General features: G+C 42.4%; 1 protein-coding gene across 1 annotated transcript in view; it reads right to left on the bottom strand.

Moving 5' to 3' along the window:
• Window positions 1–22,846, bottom strand: part of PLXNC1 (plexin C1) — a 243,579-nt gene that overhangs the window by 89,076 nt on the left and 131,657 nt on the right. Inside the window, exons 13-17 of the mRNA XM_001370068.4 lie at window positions 17,007–17,210; window positions 16,260–16,445; window positions 13,804–13,906; window positions 6,488–6,589; window positions 6,133–6,236 (exon numbers count right to left, since the gene is read on the bottom strand). Coding sequence (XP_001370105.2) covers window positions 6,133–6,236; window positions 6,488–6,589; window positions 13,804–13,906; window positions 16,260–16,445; window positions 17,007–17,210 — 699 coding nt within the window. The remainder of the gene's footprint in view (window positions 1–6,132; window positions 6,237–6,487; window positions 6,590–13,803; window positions 13,907–16,259; window positions 16,446–17,006; window positions 17,211–22,846) is intronic.

Raw genomic sequence — 22,846 nt, 5'->3', positions numbered from 1 at the left:
ACTTTAGTCTTAGAGATTTGCCCTGGGGCATGAAGAAATTATGCTGTGCCCAGGATCAAACAGCTTATATCTGACAGAGGAAGGACGTGAACCTCCAAAGCTCCAAGGCCAGTAGCTCACTATCTACTACATCCCTTGTCCCAAAATAAATTATTGTACTCCTTACAAACAAACAGAGGAAAGTGGCTGCTAGGTGGTTCAGTGGATAGATAGCCAGGTCTAGAGACTAGAGATTCTGGGTTTCAATCTGGCCTCACTTCCTAGCTGTGTGACCCTGGACAAGTCCCATAACACCCCATTGCCTAGCCATTATCCTTCTGTCTTGGAACTGATACACAGTATTGGTTCTAAAACAGAATGTAAAGGTTTTAGAGGAAACAAAACAAACAAAAAAACCTCAGAGGGAGTTTATATTTGATCTTACATGAGAGAGCAATATACAGTAGAAAGAATTGCAGCTCTGAAGTCAGAGTAAACAGCCATCATACTCACTACCACTATTTGTGTGATCTTACATAAGCCTAGCCAACTCAGATTTCCATTTGGTCATCTGTAAAATGAGGGGGCTGAACTTTTTTATATAGCTTCCTCTGTGTGTGTGTGTGTGTTTTATTATTTTTTTGCATGCTGTCTCCCCCATTAGACTTTAAGCTCCTTGAGGGCAGGGACTGCCTTTTGCCTCTTTTACTATCTCCTATGCTTAACACAGTGAACAAATGTTTACTGAATAGAATAGGTGACTTCTAAGGGGTCCCTTAAGCTTTATATCTACAAGGTCAAAATAATTAACTATGAAATGTGTTTTCTTTGGAAAATGAATCAGAAGCTCAACTGATGTATAAAAAAAGTTACTCAAAAAGGAACAAACAATAAATCTGTGGGACAACCATGCTGAGGCTGAAAAAAATTACCTCAGATGTCTATTTCCCTTTTATTAAGGTTAAAAAAGTCTGGACGGCTTCCAGAATGATTTGAAGTCAAGTTTTCTCAGGACCATTTTTGGTTACATGCTCCTAAATCAGATGGTACAAGGAAGTTTGCAGAAGTGCTCAGAATACTTTGGGGCACTATCTCCTATAATTCTAGGCAGGAAAATGAAGCTCACTTTGCATTTTCTAGTTTCTATTACTATTTTATCTGCTGAATTGACTTTATGCAGCTGGAGAGTAAAAGCAGATTTTTAGTTTCAAAGAAGGAAGTCTAAATGTAAATTTCCAATGTGAATTTTGAGCTTCCCAATTGCCAAGTCCCTTGACCAAAACTCTTGCAAGAGGCCTGACCCAACTCTTATTTCTCTTCCAATTTTCAAATGAACAAACATAAGAATAAACACACACACACACACACACACACACACACACACACACACACAACTGAAAATGGAATAGCCTGGAGGATAGGGCATACAGTACATGATTAATAAATGCTCCCTCTACCTGACCATGGTGCTTCTGAATTAGCTTTTGGATCAAACCCAGACTCTGCTGGTTTACAGGATCTTTGCAGTCCTTCCTCATCAGATCCAGGCCAGTCTTTTTAACAAGTTACTCCCTTCCACATGCTTTATGGTTGAGTCAAGCTGTCCTGCTTGCTGTCCCTCACAGATGACATCTGATCACCTACCCCTGTGGCTTAACATAGGATGCCACCCATACCAGTCATTATCGCCTTCCTCATCTCAGACTCAGCCTCTCCACACTCCTTCAAAACTCAGCTCAGATGCCAGCTTCTGATTACCCCAGGGACCAGTCTACATCTAGGGCTACATCATGGTGGTTTCCTTTGTATCGTTAGTTGAAGTTTATTCCCTTCCTTCCTTTTCCCTCCATTCTCCTTCTCTTCCCTGTCTCTCATCTGTTTTTCTCTTTTCTGTGTATCTGTCTTTGTCTGTCTCTCTCCCACTTCCCCCCTCCTCTTCTTTTTTTTCCTCTTCTGCCTGCCTCCACACTATCCCTCTCACCCCACCCCTGTCTCAGTTTCTGTCTGTCTGTCTGTCTCTCTCTCTGCCTCTCTCCCCCTCTCTCCCTCTGTCTCTGTCTGTCTCTGTCTCTGTCTCTGTCTCTGTCTCTGTCTCTCTCTCTCCCCCCCCCCCACTCTCTCTCGCTGTGGCTTTCCTGATTTTCTCCCAACAAATGTATGCTGTTTCTTGGTGCTCTTCCTTAATGAGCTAGCCTGGCTTCTATTTTTTATGCTATTCCCAGGGGGCTTCCAGGATTATGCACTGCCCTCTGTTAAATCAGCTCGCTTTCTCACAATTCTTCCTGTTCCTCTAATCACCAGTGTGGTATATCCATCCCTGTGCCCTCTGAACTAATAAGCTTTCCAGCAGGTTAGATTGCCGTCCTAGCCATTTCTTCATCTTGCCTTTAGGTGACTAAATTAGGGGAAACCTAGGCAAATATATTATTGGGGTCACTGAATCAGACCTTAAGCATTCTCATTAGTTGCACAAATCAACAGAGTTCCTGTGGAGGACAGAAAACTCTGTCATTCTCTTGCTATTAAATTCTTAGCAGGGACCTCAGATATTTGAGAGACAGTGAGAGCTTTCAGTCATTCTTTAATTCATTTGCATTTATTAAATGCCTAATATTTGCCACGTACCATGCTAGGCACTGAGAATACCCCTTATTCCTCCAGTGCAATGTTTGCTGCCTTCAAAGAGCCTACATTCTGCCATCTGGAGAGGAGGGGGAGAGGAGAGGAGAGGGAGGGGGGGAAGGAGAGGGAGAGGGGAAGGGAGAGGGAGAGGGAGAGGGAGAGGGAGAGAGAGAGAGAGAGAGAGAGAGAGAGGGAGGGAGGGAGAGGGAGAGGGAGAGGGAGAAGGAGGAGGGAAGAGGAGAAAGGAAGACAGAAGAGGAGCAGGAGAGAGAGGATGGAAGGAGACAGGTCCATGGATCCAGCTTTCTCTTCCACTATATCACTCCCACCCAATATCCTAGGCCCAAAGGTGTCAAACCCATTTCCTGAGCCAGATTAAAATGTAAATTGGGAGGGGCAGCTAGGTAGCACAGAGGATAGAGCACCAGACCTGGAGTTGGGAGGACTTGGGTTCAGATCTGCTCTCTGACACTTCCTGGCTGTGTGACCCTGGGCAAGTCACTTAACACTAATTGCCTAACCCTTACTGATCTTTTGCTTTAAAACGGATATTTAATAGTGATTCTAAAATAGCAGGTAAGGGTTTAAAAAACATAAATGAAAATAAAATAAAGCAATAAATAAACTTATATTTAAAACCAAGTCAATGTGCATCCCACAGGTGGCCCTTTCTTTCTTTCTGAATTGGACACCACTGTTCTAAGCTGTCAAGGTATTTTTTAAATCATTCCTTCCTTCATTCAAGAAGAATGTATTAAGCACCTATATATATAAGACACTGGGAATACAAAGACAAAGCCATAAAAAAAAAACTTTCCCTTTAAAGATATTTCAAGATTTGCTTCCCATAGTGGCCATCCCTTGAGCTGAACTATGAAGGAAGGTAGGAATTGCAAGAGGTGTACAGGGCAGGGGACCACAGGCATGGGACACAGCTTGGGTAATGGCATAGAGCCTTACATATGTCATCCCCTAGGGCTGGTGATGAAGGGGCAAGTTAGAAATTAACTGGAAGAATTTATAAGCTAGAAAAAGAGGCCAAGCAAAGAACCCTGAGCAGGAGCAAAAGGCTCAAGACTTACTGATGTCATTTTTCATACAAAGATCTAGCACTAGAAAAACCCAACATGGGTGGTTTATGAACGCAGCTCAGCCCTTGGAAGCTTGCCTCATATATCCTATTGCTTAAATCGGGAATTATGGTGAGGTTGAAAAGTGCTTACTGCACGTGGCTGGGTCATGAAGCTCTGGGCGTCTGGCCAAGAGTGGCTTAGGAACTTTTGACAAGGACTGTGGTAATACAAGCTTTGGTTTGGTATGAGCTGAGTGTTACAGCAGCTAAAGTGATGTTTCTGGGATTGGCCTTCAGGGGCTGGCATTCCTCTCCATTCCCGGTGCATAGGATTCAGAACTGGAAGGGATGGAGATCAGCAAGTCCAACTCTGCCATTTTACACAGGAACAAACCAAGGCCCCAAGAGGTGGAGGACCAAGATCCCACTAGTAGACCAAGATCATGGCAGAGGCAATATTCAAACCAGATCTTTCTGGATGACTCAGATGCCAGCTTCCCTTGCACCGTGCCAGACTGGCTTTCTATGATCATTTCTATCATCATTATGACTCTTGTAGTCCATTGTTAGGAACAGGAACTGGACCTACGATTCCATGGGTATGAGTGACCCCCTCCATATGCTCTCACTGCCAATTCAAATACCCACCTTCTCTACAACTTACATTCTTAAGAGCATTGCCTAGACTTCTGAGGAATTCAGGGGCTCACATGGGGTCGCAAAGCTAGTGTGTGTCAGAGGTGGCTTTTAAACCCCTCTAAGATCTACTCTCTAACCACTAGTCATGATACTGATAGCATGTGGCACATAGTAGGTGCTCAACAAACGTTTGTTGACTAAATGGGAATGATATCAACTAATCCACAAAGGTCTAACAATAACCTTAAAAATTCTTAGCGTATGGCACATAGTAGGTGCTCAACAAATGTTTGTTGACTAAATGGGAATGATATTAACTAATCCACAAAGGTCTAACAATAACCTTAAAAATTCTTAATTATAAAAGCAACCTCTAGAATCTTGGGCTTTTCCATTTGCCTTGATGTATTTAGGACCATAAAGCCTTTCCATCCACCCTGGACTCTCCTCCATATGTTGTCTGCCCCTATTAGGATATGAAGCATTTGAGAACAGAAACAATCTCTCTGTCTCTCTCTGGGTCTCTGTGTGTGTGTGTGTCTCTCTCTCTCTCTCTCTCTCTGTCTCTCTCTCTGTTTCTGTCTCTCTCTCTCTCTCTCTCTCTCTCCTCTCTCTCTCTCTCTCTGTTTCTGTCTCTGTCTCTGTCTCTCTGTCTCTGTCTCTCTCTCTCTCTCTCACTCTGTTTCTCTCTCTGTCTCTCTCTCTCTCTTTCTCTGTTTCTGTCTCTCTGTCTCTGTCTCTCTCCCCTTCTCCCTCCCTTTTTTGCATACTTCTTGGCACATACTAAGTGTTTAAGTATGTTTAAAGCATGTTTTTTTAATTCATTCGATCATTGAGAGTCCAAACTCTGAACATCAAGTTTATGCTGACAGTAATAACATTCGTGTTCAATTGCTCTTAATGACAAGTGACCTAGCTTCCACTATGGGAGAGACATGTGGATAAACTGGACCCATTTGCCAATCCATGACAGATTTGGCTATTGATAAAGCCATATTCTCCCAGGCTGCAAATTCTATACCACCAAGGGGGTAAGGTAAATTAAAATAATTATTCCAAACTCCTTCCTTCAAAGTTATTATTTCTGGACTGAGAATATTATGTGGCTATGTTATAGTAAAAATAAAAAGGATTCCTAAATTGTGTTCTCTATTTAATAATAGTAATTGTAAAAGCTAGCATTTATATAGTGCTTTAAGATTGGCTGAGATCAGGGCCAGTTAGGTGGCTCAGTGGCAAGAAAGCAAGGCATGGAGACTGGAGGTTGTGGGTTCAAATCTGGGCTTACACATTTCCAAGCTGTGTGACTCTGGACAAGTCACTTAACCCCAATTGCCTAGTTTTTACTTAGAACGGATACTCAGTACTGATTCCAAGACAGAAGGTAAGGATTTTCTTAAAAAAAAAAAAAAGATATACTGAGATCTTTTCAAATAGTATTTTATTTGATCTTCACAACAAATCTTGAGCGGTGGATGCTATTATTATCCCAATTATACAGATGAGGAAACCAAGGCAAAAGAGGTTAAGTGACTCGACCAGGGTCACACAGCTAATAAGTATCTGAAGCTGAATCTGAACCCAGGTCTTCCTGACTTGAAGCCCAGGGCTTTAACAACCTGTACCACTCAGCTGCATACCCATAGAATGAATAAATGTGCATCTCCCAGTTCAATTCAGACTATGCTCCTCTTCCAAAGAAAACACATTATCTGAAGCCTCCTGTGAAAAAACAATACTAGGGACCTTTACATTAGCAATGACCCTCCTTGTTACTATTCAAGACTCAGCCTTTCAAACACTGATCAATGTTCTTTTACCTCAGGGAAGAAAGTTCTCAGAGCAAAGTGTTTGTAGTCCAGGAAGGGAACCGTGCCAAAGCTATCTACCACATCCAATTTATCCATCTGCAGCTCAGCAAATCCTGCAAAAAGAGAATCCCAAGAGCAATATATTAAAACTCAACAAACAGGAGACAAGTTCCTGAGCTGTTTCGACTAATACTAAACACGACCTCAGTGCTTGTTAAAGAAAAGCAGGAGACAATTACCAGGGAAGCCGGCCCCAAACACTGCTGGGCAGTGCTCTGACTATGCAAATACGGAAATCATTTCTGTATAGGTCCTGCAGTCACAAAGGGAAGGTTGGCTTGGGCAAAGGACTAGAGGAGCCTACCATCACGGATCTCTTTCCGGAGCTCGCTTTCCAGGAGTTCCAGCTGTTGGCTCTGTTTGCGACTCAGTTCCTTGGATTTGTACCTGGTGACAATAACTGCAACTATAAAAACAAAAACAAAAAGCAGACACTGACAACAGGATTCAAACTCTCCTCCACTCCCTTTTTGAACTAGGACAAGACATTTGGATTTGGGGGTGCCTCGGTTTCCTCATTTAGAAGAAGAGATGAGGGATTCTATGGTCCCTTCTAGGCTTAACAGTTCACAAGTCCCTAAAGAATGTAGCCAAAGGATGTTTGTATTTTCTAAGTTCCCAGAGAGGGGAAGCTGCTTGACTGTAAAGGCTGTTTTGTTTTCATCTTTGCATTCTCAGTGCCTTGCACAGAGGAAGTACTTAACAAGTGCTTGGTGACATGAATTAAATGAATATATACATAAGAGAATAAGCATTTACATGGTGTCTTCTATGTGCCAGGAACTGTGGTAAGCCATTTATAATTATTCTCTCATTTGAAACTCACAATGATCTTGCGAGTTACATGCTATTATCTCCATTTTATAATTAATACAACTGAGGCAAATAGAGGTTGAGTGACTTGTCCAAGGTCACATAGCTAGTATATGGGTCTGGATTTGAACTCAGGTCTTCTTGAATCCAGTCCTAGTACTCTATACAGTACACTACCTAGAACCCAAAAGGCTCTTGCTCTAAAGTGAGAGATTTAACATTCCATTGGGAGGCTAACCGTTAAAATTAAACATGAAAAAAACTAATAAGAAGAGTCAGGTCTGGTGTCAGGGGGACCTGGGTTCAAATCTGGCCTTAGACACTTCCTAGCTGTGTGACCCTGGGCAAGTCACTTACTTAACTGCTGTTGTCTAGCCCTGTTCACACTTTTGTCTTAAAAATGATTCTAAGGTAAGTATTTAAAAAAGAATCTTTTAAGTTCAAAGCTCAACGCTGTTTGATATCAATCAATTAAATGGTTGCTGCCATGGGCCAGGCACGCTGCTAAGCGGTGGACATACTGTTCTTACAGAGTTTGCCCTGAACGTATTCCTCTTCTCCCTCCTCCCTTTTGTCTTCTCTTCCCCTCTCCTTTCCTCCTCTGCTTTCTTCTCCTCTCCACTTTTGCCCATCACAAACCTTTTTATCTTTAGGACCTGCTCCCAGGGTCCCACCATGTTGGTGCTTAGCCCACTGCAGCTCAGAACTCTTGATCTCAAGTGTCCTCGTCTGAGCCTCCCCAGCAGCAGGGGCCAAAGGCATGTCACCATGACTGGTGGAACTTACGTTCCAATGAACATAAGGGAAAGGGCTAATCCCTTCCCAGGTCCTGGCAATCTACCATTTCTTTACTACTTCCCCAAACCACCTGGGGAAAGGACATTATGCTGATTATGACGACAATTCCTTCCATTTTTGTGAATGATAGAGGCAAGATGTTGACTCAAGTTGTATTTTCAAATATAATCTCCACAGAATCAGAAGTGAGTATTAAAGGGCAACAGAGACCACATGATTGCTGCAAGCTGGAGACAACCCAATACATGTAAGGAAGTATGGAGAAGTGGGATATAAGACGTCATCAGAAAAAAAAGATGGGTTAGTCACAAGGCAAGAATGAGGCCCATTGCTCTCCTTGTGATGTCAATGGAAAGAAAGAACGGTCCCCAGCTCATGTGAACTTCTTTCTGGAAGCACATGGATGAATCCCCCAAGATGGACAGACACGAATGAGTTGATATCTCTTTGGAAGGACACCCATGGGGAGGAGACCCTAGTTCCACTCAACTCCTTCAGTGATCAGTTCTAAGTAATGTTTTCACCTCTCTTGAGAAGCAGTTTGGTTTAGGAGATGGAGAAGAGGCATTGGGTCCAAGTCCCGCCTTGGACACACACAATGCAGAGTGACCCTGGCTAATTCCCAACAAGGTCCAATATCCACTGATGGGGTGAGTTTTTTCATCTGGGAGTTCCCTATATGCACAAAATTGCTTGTCTGGTCCCTCTCTGTGATCTATTCCCTTCTCTTAGAGATCTTTAAAGGAAAGGATATTTCTATTTTATAATCCATTTGTCCTTCCTTCCTTCCTTGCTACCTTCCTATCTATCCATTCATCTATCCCCCCATTAATACATCCATCCATCACCTACCTATCTATCTAAATTTCAAATAGGTGGGAGGTCAATATCAATTTATAACTTTGTTTCTTTTAACCAGTTCCCTGATAAGATAGGAAAATGTGGCTAGGACCACACATAAGCACCTGGAAAGGCTCTTCATTGTAGGACTAGTCATCTCAAAGACAGAGTTTATGGAATTTAATGTTTATGGAACAAATGGAAAGAATATTGACTTTTTTTTTTAACCCTTACCCTCCATCTTAGAATCAATACTGTGTATTGGCTCCAAGGCAGAAGAGTGGTAAGGGCTAGGCAATGGGGGTCAAGTGACTTGCCCAGGGTCACACAGCTGGGAAGTGTCTGAGGTCAGATTTGAACCTAGGACCTCCCAACTCTGGGTCTGGCTCTCAATCCATTGAGCTATCCAGCTGTCTCCAAGCATACTGACTCTAAAGGTCAAAACCCTGAGATTTAATCCCACATCTATGACTATCTGTGTGACCTTGGGCAAGTTGTGTCATCTGGTAGTCTTAGTTTCCTCATTTTAAAAATGACAGTTTAGATGAAATGATCTCTAAACCCATTATAGCTCCAAATGGACAGGCTATTGAGTGACATTTTGTCACCCTGTGTACTATTTAGTATTTTAATAAATGTATCATAGATCTGAACCTGGAAGGGAATTTGGAAGCCATTCACTCCCCCCTATCCTTTTTTTTTTTTTGATAAATAAATGGGTGACATGTCTAGGGTCTCTCAATTCGTGAGTATCTGAGGTGGAATTTGAACTCAGCTCTTCCCAAATCCAAGTCTAGTCCACATTCCCTAGTGCTGACTCTGTGACCCATGTGAAGATCTCCTTCACTGAAATATAAACAATCAATGTATGCACATCCTATGAAAATCTTGTCTAAGTCCTCTCAAAAATTTATCAAGAGGGCCCACTCAGTGTTGCTGAGGAAGCCCAAGAGAAGTGTTTCCTTGCTTTCTCTTGATATCTTATCTATTCCCCCCTCTAAGTTGATCACAAGGAGGTCACATCATGGGTTAGAGCCTTCCTTGATCTCTCTGGACATTGCCAAGGATATCAATACAATCGCTGCCCAGCTAAATCACAGATAGTTGTCTGATGCTCAGATAAGTTTAGTGACCTGCCCATGTTCACAAAGCTAGTAAATATCAGAAGGGGTGTTTGAACTCAGGGCTTCCTCCTTTTCTGGCATGCTCTCCACAGCACCATGTGGCTTCTCTAAAATTGAAAGTAGGCTAATTAAATCTCCTGATGGCAACAAGTTATGCAGAGTTGCCAGAAGGGGATTCAAAAATTTTAAAAGACCTTGATAAGTGGAGAAACAGATGGAGATAAGGCTGATGAAGATTAATTGTCAGTCTTAGCACAGGTCACTACAGAAACATAAATAATCTTCACAAATATGACACAGGAAAGGAACAGATATTCATGAGCTGGAGAGGGAAGGGGATGAGGGCAATGAATCACAAAGTGAAAATGAATATAGAACATAGCCAGAATCAAACATGGAAGAAAAAGAAAAGGAAGGAAAGAAGGAAAGGAAAGGAAAGGAAAGGAAAGGAAAGGAAAGGAAAGGAAAGGAAAGGAAAGGAAAGGAAAGGAAAGGAAAGGAAAGGAGAGGAGAGGAGAGGAGAGGAGAGGAGAGGAGAGGAGAGGAGAGGAGAGGAGAGGAGAGGAGAGGAGAGGAGAGGAGAGGAGAGGGGAGGAAAGGAGAGGAGAGGAGAGGAGAGGAGAGGGGAGGAGAGGGGAGGAGAGGGGAGGAGAGGGGAGGAGAGGGGAGGGGAGGAGAGGGGAGGAGAGGGGAGGGGAGGAGAGGGGAGGAGAGGGGAGGGGAGGAGAGGAAAGGAAAGGAAAGGAAAGGGTTGGGAAGGGAAGGAAAGGAAAGGAAAGGGGTGGGAAGGGAAGGAAAGAAGGAAAGGAAAGGAAAGGAAAGGAAAGGAAAGGAAAGGAAAGGAAAGGAAAGGAAAGGAAAGGAAAGGAAAGGAAAGGAAAGGAAAGGAAAGGAAAGGAAAGGGTTGGGAAGGGAAGGGAAAGCAAAGGAAGGAAGGAAGGAAGGGAGGGAGGAAGGGAGGGAGGAAGGAAGGACATGGAATTATGGAATTAGAACATAAGCTGCTTGAAAACTGTTTTTGCTTTTTCTTTACATACTCCATGCTTGGGAGAGTACTTGGAACATTGCATGCATTTAATAAATATTTGGTGACTTCATTGACTGATTTTTAAAAAAAAATCCTTACCTTTTGCCTTATAATCAATACTAAGTATTAGTTCCAAGGCAGAAGAGTGGTTAGGGTTATACAATTGGGGCTAAGTGACTTGTCCTGGGTAACACAGTTAGGAAGTATCTGAAGCCACATTTGAACCTAGGACATTGATTGCTGTGCCAGGCTATCTATTCACTTAGCCATCTATCTGATTATTCACCATGACAGCCACCCTGACTGATATCCATGAGCTAACTTTACTTATTCCAATACTGATCTACATTCAGTTTAAATACTATTCTAGGCTTTAGATGCCTCATAGATAAGAGAAATGGAAAAGTAGGAGACAGCCCAAAGAAGCACAGAAAATTTTTAAAGGAAACAATATTCATCTCTGATGCTTACAACTTGGGGAAGCCTCTCAGTATACTGGGTGGGTCCCTTGATGGAGGAGTTACTGAACATGGACCAGAATCAAAAAGGATGGGAAGATGCTGCCATCTGTAGTGCTCTGCAGACATGTTTGTTGAATGAATGTGTGAATGTAGCTGGAGAAGGAGATGGCAAATGACTTTAGTATCTTTGCCAAGAAAACCCCAAATGAGGTCACAAAGAGGATGAGATTGAAATGAGTGAATAACACGAGTGTACTAGGGATGAAAATATCAACACCAAGGAGATCACGGACTCAACCAAACACTAAAGCGCATGGTTAATATTTTCCTAGCCCCTTTCCCACCACCATGATCTTTCTACACTGACAACGTCCAGGGAGATAAAGCAGGTGTTTTAAACCTAAGGCAAAATGGATTCAGGTGGTTTAGACTACAAGTGAGAGGGGTGATGGCCCGGGAGGAAATGCATTCATTCAGGGCCAGGAATCTTCCAGGATGAGGAGGTGTGGGCACTCTGCTATTTGTATCAGTGGAGGTATATTTATACCAGTTTGTCAGAAGCCTGGCAAAGATGAAGAAATTTGTAATATCCAAATGAAAGTGAATTGGAGCCCATTCGTCACAACCTCTTGTTTTACTTCAACTACTCAAAAGATAAAGAAATGAATGTGTCGCACTCCTAATCATTAAAAAATGTTGAATTTATTGAGGAAATCTTGGCTCCCCGGTTCATTATGTGTCTAACCTGAGTAAGTCAGGACTGCGATCACTCTGGGCTTTGTCTACAAAAGCTGGAAATTGGTTTAGGTGACCCCAGAGGCTGAGCAGTGGAAAGTGTGCTCAGTTCAAATCCTAGTCCACCCATATAGGACCTTAGCAAATGGACCTAATTTCTTCAGGCCTCAGTTGGTACTAGATGGCTTCTGAGGTCCCTTCCAGGTGGGGATCTCTAATCCCTCTGCCTCCAAGTTCTAGGATCCTTTTTGTTGTTGTTGTGGCTTTGTTTCTCTAAGTATCTATCCTGGTGTCTTGTGCATAGCAGGTGCCTAATCAATGCTCGCTGGATTGGATTAGAATGAGAAGTGAGATATGAAATCAAGATGTCAAATCTATGGAGAACAAGAGGATTCAGGAGAGCTCAATGGGTACAGAAGACGTCCTCTTCTAGAAAATAAATGCTCTCCCCTAAAGGCAAGAGGATGAAACATCTGGAAGCCGAGGGGACCTTGGAGAGCGTCTAATCTGACTTTCATTTTACCAATTGGGTCACTGACAGTGACTTGTCCAAATTCAAACAGGGAGTAAGTGGCAGACCCCAGTCCATGTCCCACCTTCCTGTCCTCTAAAGGAGAGGACTGTGGGTTCTTAAGACTGTGCTGGGGAGCCCCTGGCAGATCCTGCAGTATATTCAGTGGATAATGTTTGACGGATTTAGAGAAAGACATAAAGAAAAAGTGCACAGAAGGGGAACAGATGGAGGGGATCTCTGTGTTGATTGAGAGAACATCAAACCCCAACAAAATCACGAAACCATCAAAGAATCAATGTTCGTTGAACAGGAAACACATACTGATAAAATTCCTAGAAAGTTCAAATGAAAGAAGGTAATTAAAAAAAAAAAACTTCCCCAAATCTTGAGCAGCAGTCTTTGTTAACTTGATTTTTTAAGCTGGGAAATTAGAAATTTTCACAAGACATTGGCCTATCTGTTTTTATTTGCAAATGTTTTTGCACTGGTGATTATAGGATCATTGACATAGAGCTGGAAAGTACCACAGAGTCACTGAGCCCAAGACTATTACTTTATTGATAAGGAACTGAAGTCTAAAGAAATAATGACTTATCCAAGATCGCACACAGTAAATGACAGAGGTAGGATTTGAACCCAGGACTTCTGACTACAAACCACATTCTCTCTTTACTGTAACACTCTGCTTTTCCTTTTCTGGGAGTTTTGTTGTTAACAAACTTATATTCCAATCCTTTTCTATACCCATTCACTTTCCTTAGAGAATCCCAAAGAAAACATTATTCCTATTTTATATTACCAATATCAACCTGATCAACACTTTAGTAATATAACACAGCCTCCAAACAAGCATGTTTTCATATATATAAAGAGCTTTACACACACAGAGAGTAGCATTGCTTTCTTTTTTTGAAAGTAATTCTTTAATAACAAGACATATTCAAGATAAACTGGAGATAATCAACATAGGGGAAGCCATTACTAGCATTAAGAGGGATCAGGAAAGGCATATGGTAGGCTTTTTATTATTTTTTAATAGCCTTACCTTCTATCCAATAATCAATATTAAGAATATTGGTTCCAAGGCTTGACTATGGTAATGACTAGGCAACTGAGGTTTAGTGACTTGCCCAGGGTCACACAGCTAAGGAAGTATCTGAGACCAAATTTGAACCCAAGACCTCCTATCATCCACTGAGCCACCTAGCTACTGAGTAAGGTAGGATTTTAACTGAGACTTAAAGGAAATAAGGGAACTCAGAAAGGAGACAATGCCTGCATTTTTTTTTCAATAAAGTTGGCACTTACCAAAAATTACAGTTACTAAGAGGACAGGGAGGACGATGAGAAAATACCAAGTAGATGGGACAGACTCCTGTTCAACACCGAGCTCCAGGTATCCCAGTTTGACCTAATACAACAAAAGATGACATTATTCTAGGAAAAAGTGGGTACCCTATTTGTGCACATTTAGTAGGACATTATAGGAACCCCCCCCCATACCAAAGAGGAATGGGATTCAAGGATTCTCACATCTAATTGGGATCCTCCATTGCTCTTAAACAAATGCCTGCTGAAGAGATGGGCTAGGAGAATTTTAAAATCATTTCCAACAAAGTGGATCTCCATAAAATTGAACCTGATTTTTCCATCGGCTTACAAGAGAATAGAACACATGGAGCTCTCATCCCTCGTACTGTAAAAATCCATTGCCACTCCCGCCCATGGTGGCAGGAACAGCACCTCCCGATTCTTTCCTTTTTAATTCCCATACTGGAGATGTTCTAGTGGTTATCTGAAAGCACAAATATAACCACTTCTCCCCCCATGCAATAAACTCCAATGGCTCACTCTTACCTCTAGGAAGGGAAAGACAAAAGAGAAGGGAATAGCCATTTATTAAATGCCTGTGCCAGCCAGGAATTATGCTAAGCACTTTACAGATAGGATCTCATTTCTTCTAATACTATCTCATTGCCTCCAGAACAAATTCCACTAGCATTTAAAACCCTTAACAAACTGGCCCCAACCTACGTTTTGGCTGATTATTTGTTGTTTGTCCTTTTTATTTTTTGTTTTCCATTTAAGCCCTTACTTTCCATCTTAGAATCAATACTGTGTATTGGTTCCAAGGCAGAAGAGTGGAAAGGGCTAGGCAATAGGGGTGAAGTGACTTGCCCAGGATCACACAGCTAGGAAGTGTCTGAGATCAGATTTGAACCTAGGATCTCCCATCTCTGGGCCTGGCTCTCAATTCACTGAGTCACCCAACTGCTCCCTTTTCCTTCTTTTTAAATGAAGACCAATGAAATCATGAGGGCGATGCCTTGACATATGCATGAAATGGATTTAAGTGAAGCAGTTGTACAAGGTCATCAGCCTCTCTTTCTTCCAGACTCATAGAAGTCCAGTGGCAAGACAAAAGTCATGGGGATGGCCTGGGAATCAGGGGCTGACCTTGGCCTCTTTGATGTCTAAGTAAACTCTAAAGGGTCCACAGCCCCTGCTTCATGGCCATTGTGGCTGCTAGGACAAGTCATTCTTACTTCTCCTGCTATATCATGTAATAAAGCTGGACTTTCACTTTCTCATTCATGGCAGGCCATCTCTCACCTCCATCTCTTCCCATTGGCTATTCCCTATGCCTAAAGAGCACTCCCTTCTCATCTCTGCCTCTAAGAAGCCCTACTTTCCTTTAAGGTTCAACTCAAACACATCCTAGTGCACGAAGCATTTCTTGAATCCGGCCCCTACCCCTTGCCCAGCAACTAGCATCTTCTTCCCCCAAATGACCTTATACAGGGAGTCTCCAAAGTCTCAGGGCAGCTTTAAGCTCTGATGAGTTGATCAGTTTTATAAACACTTTCATAAATAGATGCCATCTCGAGCGACTGAGCCTAGAAAGTCACTTTTTGTCTTTTCATCCCTCAAACTCATCACAGTACCTGGTGCTTAAGTGTTTACCAATTGATTGCTTCAGCTTCATATGAGGGTGATACTGGCATTTGATCCAACGATCTCAGGTCACTAAAAAAGCCTTTTGACAACTATTGACTAGGGCTGAGCTCCCCATGAAAGCCACCTACTAAAAAATGATTTCCTGTAAGTAGGCGAGAGGTTGCAAGTTTCTTTCCTGCGTCTTGCCTCCTTTTCATATGCAATACAAAAATGGTATTGATGGATGTCTTGGAAAAGCCAAGCAAACAGAATTCAAAGCAATGCTGTGCAGAGCATTAAAAGGGAAACCAAGGATCTGGCCCCCATATTTGACTCTTGCATTACTCAAAGAGCCTTGAAGACACAAGCATCCTTTCCTCAAGCACCGTTCATGCCCAAGCCTGGGAAAGAGAGTGTTTAGATACTGTGTTTGTTCCCAGATGCTACAATACCAACGTTCAGGGAGAACAAAAGCTATCAAAGCTCATTAGTGTGGCATACAATGGCGAGCTCAGAACTTGACTCTGCAAGACACACATGTGAGGGGAATCTGGCAGCTGCAAGGGTTTGCAGAGGCTTTAACAAAATATATTCTAAATTTCAAGGGAAAATCGAAAGATCTTCAAATCACTTCCTCTTCCTGGAACTCCATATCCTCACATGCAAAATGATGAGGTTAGAATAGTGACTTCCATGGCCCCTTCCAACTCTCTCGGATCCTCGTAGGATATGGTAATCTGGCTTTGTATTAGACTTGGCATTCTGGACGTGGGGAGGAGGGAAGAGGGAGGGTTTAAGTCATGAAATTGTATATAATGCTGACTTACCCGAACTTTCTTAGATGATGCGATGATGTCATTTGTGACTTTAAACCCTTTAATTTTGCAAAGGACAGTGGTAAGATCCTGACTCCTGGTAATATTTTCAAAGCTGCAATTGAGCTGATCATTTTCCCCATAGAAAAGAGTCATCTCAATGTCCTTCCTAGAAATGTTGAAGTTGTCATTTTCTTTCTGCCATGAAGAAAAGGAAAATGGAGGAAAAATCATTGATCCCAGCTCTGTCCCTTGATGAGTCTGAGAAGGCAGTGTAGTGGTGTGAAAATTCCTCTGGCTCTGGAATGGATTCTGTCTGACTTTTAATACCTGTGTGATCTTGGGTAGATCACTTAACTTTCCTGAGCCTCAGTTTCCCAGCTGTACAATGAGGGTATTGGACTGCATGGCCTCAGAGCTCCCTTCGGGGTCCAAAGGTATGACCTCATGATATATGGAAGATAAGACAGTTAAGAACAAGGGTCCAGAGTGGGCAGCTAGATGGCTCAGTGGATAGAGCACCAGGCATAAAAACAGGAGGTCCTGCATTCAGATCACTTCTTAGCTGTATGACCCTAGACAAGTCACTTAACCCCTATCATCTAGCCCTTACCATTCTTCTGCTTTGGAACCAATATACAGAATTGGATCTAAGACAGGAGGGATGTATTTAAAAAACAGACAAACAAAACCCCATTGCCCCTCCTTGCTAATTCATGAGGAGTGTTTGCGCTCCACCAGGACATAAAACACACTTACTTGGATTTTTACGTCCAATTCATGATCACCCTCGAATTCTACCCGATACCCAGTAAATATGGGGTCATCGAGATACTGCAAAGTGCGGCAGTCTAAGAGAACATCCTGTACCTTCATTTTCACACTAACTTTTGGACGGCCTTTGGAAGACTTTAAACTTGGAGCCAAAAAGTAGCACTGTGTCTCCGTACAATATTCAGAGACCTGAAGAGAAAGAAAAACCCAACAATTTGGTAAGTCCATTGAATTAATGATATGGTCAAAGTAGTTTAGAACACCATTTCCCTGTAGAAAGAAGTAACATGGTGAGGGACAACTAGGTGGCACAGTGGATAAAATGCTACACTTGGAGTTGGGAGGACCTGAGCTCTAATTTGGCCTCAGACTTTTTCTAGCTGGGTGACCCTGGGCAAGTCACATAACCCCAAATGTCTAACTCTTGCTTTTATGTCTTAGAGATGTTACTAAGATGTTACTAAGACAGAAAGTAAGGGTTTAAAAAAATTAACTGGTGAGGAAGAGGGGATCAGGGGGAAGGAGTGCCAAGAAGCCCAACCCAAACCAGATGAAACTGTCCCTGAGAAATATTCGACAAAATAAATGACAAATATAATCAAAGGCAGCTAAGATCCCTTTTGAAAACTACCCAAGTCAGTGGGCAGCCTACAGGGATGCAGATCAGTGCTCCTCCCTCGCATCTTTTCTTTTTTCCTTTTCTTTACTGGTTTTGCTTTTTTTCTCTTCCCCACTCTGTTTCTTTTGGGGTATGACATCACTGGGCCAAAGGATCCTAAAAATCCTTGATGTCCACCATGCAGTGGCTGGTGAGACCAAAGGGAACATCAACACAGCAGAGACTGAGAGACAAGGGCAGGTACCAGGCTCACTCATTGTCAGTTAAGCCATCCTGGGTGACTACTTGGGTAAGCTTTAGCAGAGGGTGTTAACCACAACAGAGCCAAGAGCTGTTTACGGGAGGAAGAGCCCAACTGTAAAAGGGACAGAGCTGCCTTCAAGGCTGAAGAGGAAAAAAAGCAAATGGGAAACTAGATCGAATACACAGAGCACAGGCTTTATAAGCTCTGCACAATCTGATTGTGGGTAACTATATTTGGTTTAAAAAGAAAGTGGGGGCACTAGGTGGCTCTGTGGATTGAGACAGGAGGTCATGGATTCAGATCTAGCCTCAGGACACTTCCTAGCTGTGTGACCCTGAGTAAGTCACTTGACCCCCATTGCCTAGTGCTTACTACTTTTCTGCCTTGAAACAAATACACAGTCTTGGTTCTAAGATGAAAATCTTGGGTCTAAAAAGCAAAAAGCCCTTCAAAGTATGAAGATAAAAAGGTGGGCCATTTTGGAGGGTGATTAATTTTTATCTGTGGCAGGCAGAAGGGATAAATATACTCTACTTATTTTAAAATTCACTTTAAAACATTTTGAGGTCCCAATTCTCTCCCTCCCTCCAGCCTTTCCCCTACCCATTGAGAAGGCAAGCAATATGATATCAATTATATATGTGAAGTCATGCAAAACAGATTTCTACATTAGCCATGTGGCAGGAAAAGAAAGCAAAAATAAATAAATAAAGTGAATGAGTGAAAGAAGGATGGCTCAGTCCTCACTCTGAGGTCATCGGTGCATGAATAAGGATACACAAAAACAAGAAACAGCTAGGATATCATGGTAAAGGAGCTCCTGCTATGAAAGCTCCTTCCATCAACGACCTGCTTAGAGTCTTTGCAAAGGAAAGGAGGTGGCACAGGGGATAATGCACCAGGCCTGGAGTCAGGAAGACTCATCTTTCAGGGTTCAAATCCATTTACTAGCCGTGGGACCCTGGACAAATCACTTAACCTGGTTTGCCTCAGTTTCCTTATCTGCAAAATGAGCTTGAGAAGAAAGTGGTTAACCTCTCTGGTATCTTTTCCAAGGAAACCTCAAATGGGGTCATGAAGAGGCAGACACAACTGGGCAACAACAACATAGTCTTTAGGCAATGATTCTCAAGGTGTGGTCCAGGGATCTGATGCTTTGTGAGAGCCCAAGAAGTCAGAACCATTTCACAATCACATTTGATATTTGCATTTCAAATACAACAAATAGAAATCCATGTAGCCAACTTCGATAAAAGCTTCTTTAAGGGAGTGTTCTCAATACAAAGGGTGGAAAGGGATCCCAAGCTGGAGTGGCTAGGTTAAGCAACTGGCCCAAATTCACTCAGATAAATGTCGGGAGGCAAGATCTGAACCCAAGTCCTCTGACGCTTCTTACTGCTCTTTCCAAAATAGTAAGATGCAGCTGTCTGAAATGAATAGAGACTGTTAAATGACTGGGGGCTTCAAACCCAGGCAAGTCTTCCTGACTCCAAGCCCAGAGCGATGGCCATAATTCATCCTGTTGTCATCAGCAAATAAGAAAAGTGGAGAAAGGCCATGCCGGCTTTCTCTTCGGAGTATCTCTGAGAGTGAAAGGGGAGGAAGGGTGAGTCAAATGGAGAAATGGGGGGGCCACAAGGAAACTCTGACTAAGAGACGTGGGAGGAGGAACAGTGCCCATCAGAAGAGGGGAAGGAATTTGAAGGCATGACCACGAACTCAATAGGTTCCAGTGGGGGAAATGCATGAGGCTTTGCAATCTCTTTCCAGTGTGAAAGGCGCAAAGATGCTCAAACGCACCCACAGGGGGCCACCAAGATGATGAAACATTTCTTCTAAGTGACTAGAGCTCCTGAGTGAAATCTAGCCCTCTGTCTATTGTTCTCTAGCATAACCCACAGCAACAAACAGCTTATACTTTGGCAAAACAGTTCCATCAGCTACGCTGCTCCTCAAATTTCTTGTCATTTCAACATAGCTGGGTCGAATTTGCAAAAGTAGCATTAATTCCTTAAAGGAATGCCATTTGGCTGCATGCATACGGGCACATATTGGCTGAAAATTGTTTTTAATGGGGAAAGAGAAAACACAAGAATCCTTAAAAAATCAGTGGCAAGGGGGCAGCTGGGTAGCTCAGTGGATTGAGAGCCAGTCCTAGAGACGGGAGGTTCTAGGTTCAAATGTGGCCTCAGACACTTCCCAGCTGTGTGACCCTGGGCAAGTCACTTGACCCCCATTGCCTACCCTGACCACTCTTCTGCCTTGGAGCCAATATACAGTATTGACTCCAAGACGGAAGGTAAGGGTTAAAAAAAAAAAATCAGTGGCAAGAACTGGGGTTTCTTAACATTGTTAGTCAAAAAGCATTTATTTACGATAGGGAAGCTAGGACCTGAATTCAAATTTGGACTCAGACACTTCCTGGCTGTGTGAACCTGGGCAAGTCACTTAATCTCATTTGATTTACCCTGCCTTTATGTTTTATTACTAAGAAAATATGGTTTCCCCCTCTTAGTACTAAGTATTGGTTCCAAGGAAGAAGAGCAATAAGGGCTAGGCAACTGGGATTAAGTGACTTGCCCAAGGTTATCCAGCTAGGAAGTGTCTAAGGTCACACATTTGAACCCAGGACCTCCTGCCGGATATAGAGGACTAGTTCTCTATCCGACCTGCTCTGAAAGGATGAATTTTTATTATGTACCCACTCTATGCCAGGCACTATGCTTAGTACTGGGGATCTAAAGAAAGACCCCAGGCTCAAGGAGCTCACAGTTTAATGGGAGAAACAACATGCAAAAATATGTACCAAAAAAAAAAAAGATATTGATGGGATAAAAAACAAATAATTAAGAGAGGAAGGCATTAGAATTAAGAGGGGCTGAGAAAGTCTTCCTGTACAAAGCCGGGTTTTAATTATGACCTGAAGGACTTTGAGAAGAAGACTTGGGGGAGAGGGAGAGGGAGGTATTGTTTAGTAGCATTCATTAAGAATTTAAAAGGATGGGGGTTTGATTTTTTTGGTTTTAAGTATTTTATCTATATTTAAATATTTAAAAGGTTGGTTTTTGTTTTAAGTATATTTAAGTATTTAAAAAGATAGGATCTTTTTGTTTTATTTATTTGATTTGTATTTATTTTAATTTATTTTTATTTTTGTTTTATTTTAAGTATATTTGAGTATTTAAAAGATTGGACTCTTATGAAGTATTTTAAGTATAGCAAGGATTTGTTTTAAACTCTTACCTTCCATCTTGGAATCAATACTGTGTATTGGTTCTAAGGCAGAAGAGTGGTAAGGGTTATGCAATGGGGGTCAAGTGACTTGCCCAGGGTCACACAACTGGGAAGTGGCTGAGGCCAGATTTGAACCCAGGACCTCCCATCTCTAGGCCTGGCTCTCAATCCACTGAGCTACCTAGCTGCCCCCCATAGCAAGTATTTTAAAGGTAGATTTTTGAGTTTTTTTAATTTACCCATTGGTTTTAATGTGAAAGAGGGTGCTTTAGTGTTTCTACTTGACCCCAGAAGGCAGAACTAGACGCAGTGGGGTGTTATCAAGGAGATAGATTTCATCTCAACATTATAGGAAAATCCTCTAACGAAATATAGTTTACCAAGAGAAAAATGGGCATATGACCATCATAAGGTAATTTCATTTTCTATAGCTTTACTTTCCTCCTCTGTAAAATGGGGATGTGAGGAAAGGGTGGACTAAATGGTCTGTAAGCCCCCTTCAATCTCTGTCTCTGGTTATAAGACTTCAGGGTGTTGGAAGTTCCTTGGAGATAGACTCTAGCCAAATGACTCAGTAGAGCTACAACAGCACAATCCAGTAGACAGGATTCCCAGTTGGGTCCATGACCACCAAAGTCCCTTCCAAGTCTGGGATTCTATGCTTCACTGGGCACAGCAAAACAGCAACCCAATGGGAAGTGGATGGAAAGGCTGAGTCAGGGCTGACTAGGCAGGGTGGAAGAAGGGATCTGGAAAGTTGACGGTGCCAAAAAGAATTCTGTTTCTCCCTTTGGGGGACTTTGGTTGAGCAAGTCTTTCTTTAACTGCTTTCCATGAGCTGTACCAAAGTTTCATAGTTGTTTATTTCTCAAACTAAAAGCATCACTTCCTCAGCACCGAGACTACCCAATGACTTCAGCTAGTATATGGAGAAGCATTTGGAAAATCTACTTCCTTTCCTTGGGCAACTTAAAATTCGCTCAAAAAATCACTCATAAACATTTGTAAATGTTTTACTGATAGTTTTTGTTCTCATCTAGTAATTGTTGCATTCTTTCTTCCTTTTTGTAAACCCTCACCTTCATTCTCAGAACTGATACTAAGTATTGGTTCCAAGCCAGAAGAGTGGCAAGAGCTAGGCAATGAAGGTTAAGTGACTTGCCCAAGGTCACACAGCTAGAAACTATCTGAGATTAAATTTGATCCCGGGGCCTGCTGACTCCAGGCCATCTGCCCTGCAGGTATTTCAAGAAATATGATCCTCCTCCTTCCTTTTCTCTCTTGTCCCAGGACCGAACATTCCCCCTGAGAACATGGAAGCTCCTCGAGGGCCAAGACTACTTGGCTTTGTTTGGATGTCTAGCAAAGGTGGCACTTAGCAAATGCTTGTTGCTAGACTACTTAATGGAACAATTAATCAAAAATTCCAGACACAGAGACAGCACCTGAGTATATGTACAATATTTTGCCCTAAGTTACCCACCTCTGCCACTCCATCTCATTCTAGTTGTAAGATCTGTGATCTTGGTCAAGTCAAGTCCAGAAGCATTTTATTAAGGGTCTATAGAATAATATGTTAGATAGGTGCCTCGGGGGATAAAGTACTGGGCTGGAAATCAGGAAGACTCCATCTTTATAAGCTGAAATTTGGCCTCAGACATAGCTGGGTGACCCTGGGCAACTCACTGAACCCTGTTGGCTTCAGATTCCTCATCTGAAAAACAAGCT

This window comes from Monodelphis domestica, chromosome 5 (assembly GCF_027887165.1).
Source record: "Monodelphis domestica isolate mMonDom1 chromosome 5, mMonDom1.pri, whole genome shotgun sequence".
NCBI classification, from domain to species: domain Eukaryota; kingdom Metazoa; phylum Chordata; class Mammalia; order Didelphimorphia; family Didelphidae; genus Monodelphis; species Monodelphis domestica.
Note: the sequence above shows the minus strand (reverse complement) of the source record. Positions and strands in the feature narration are given on the sequence as shown.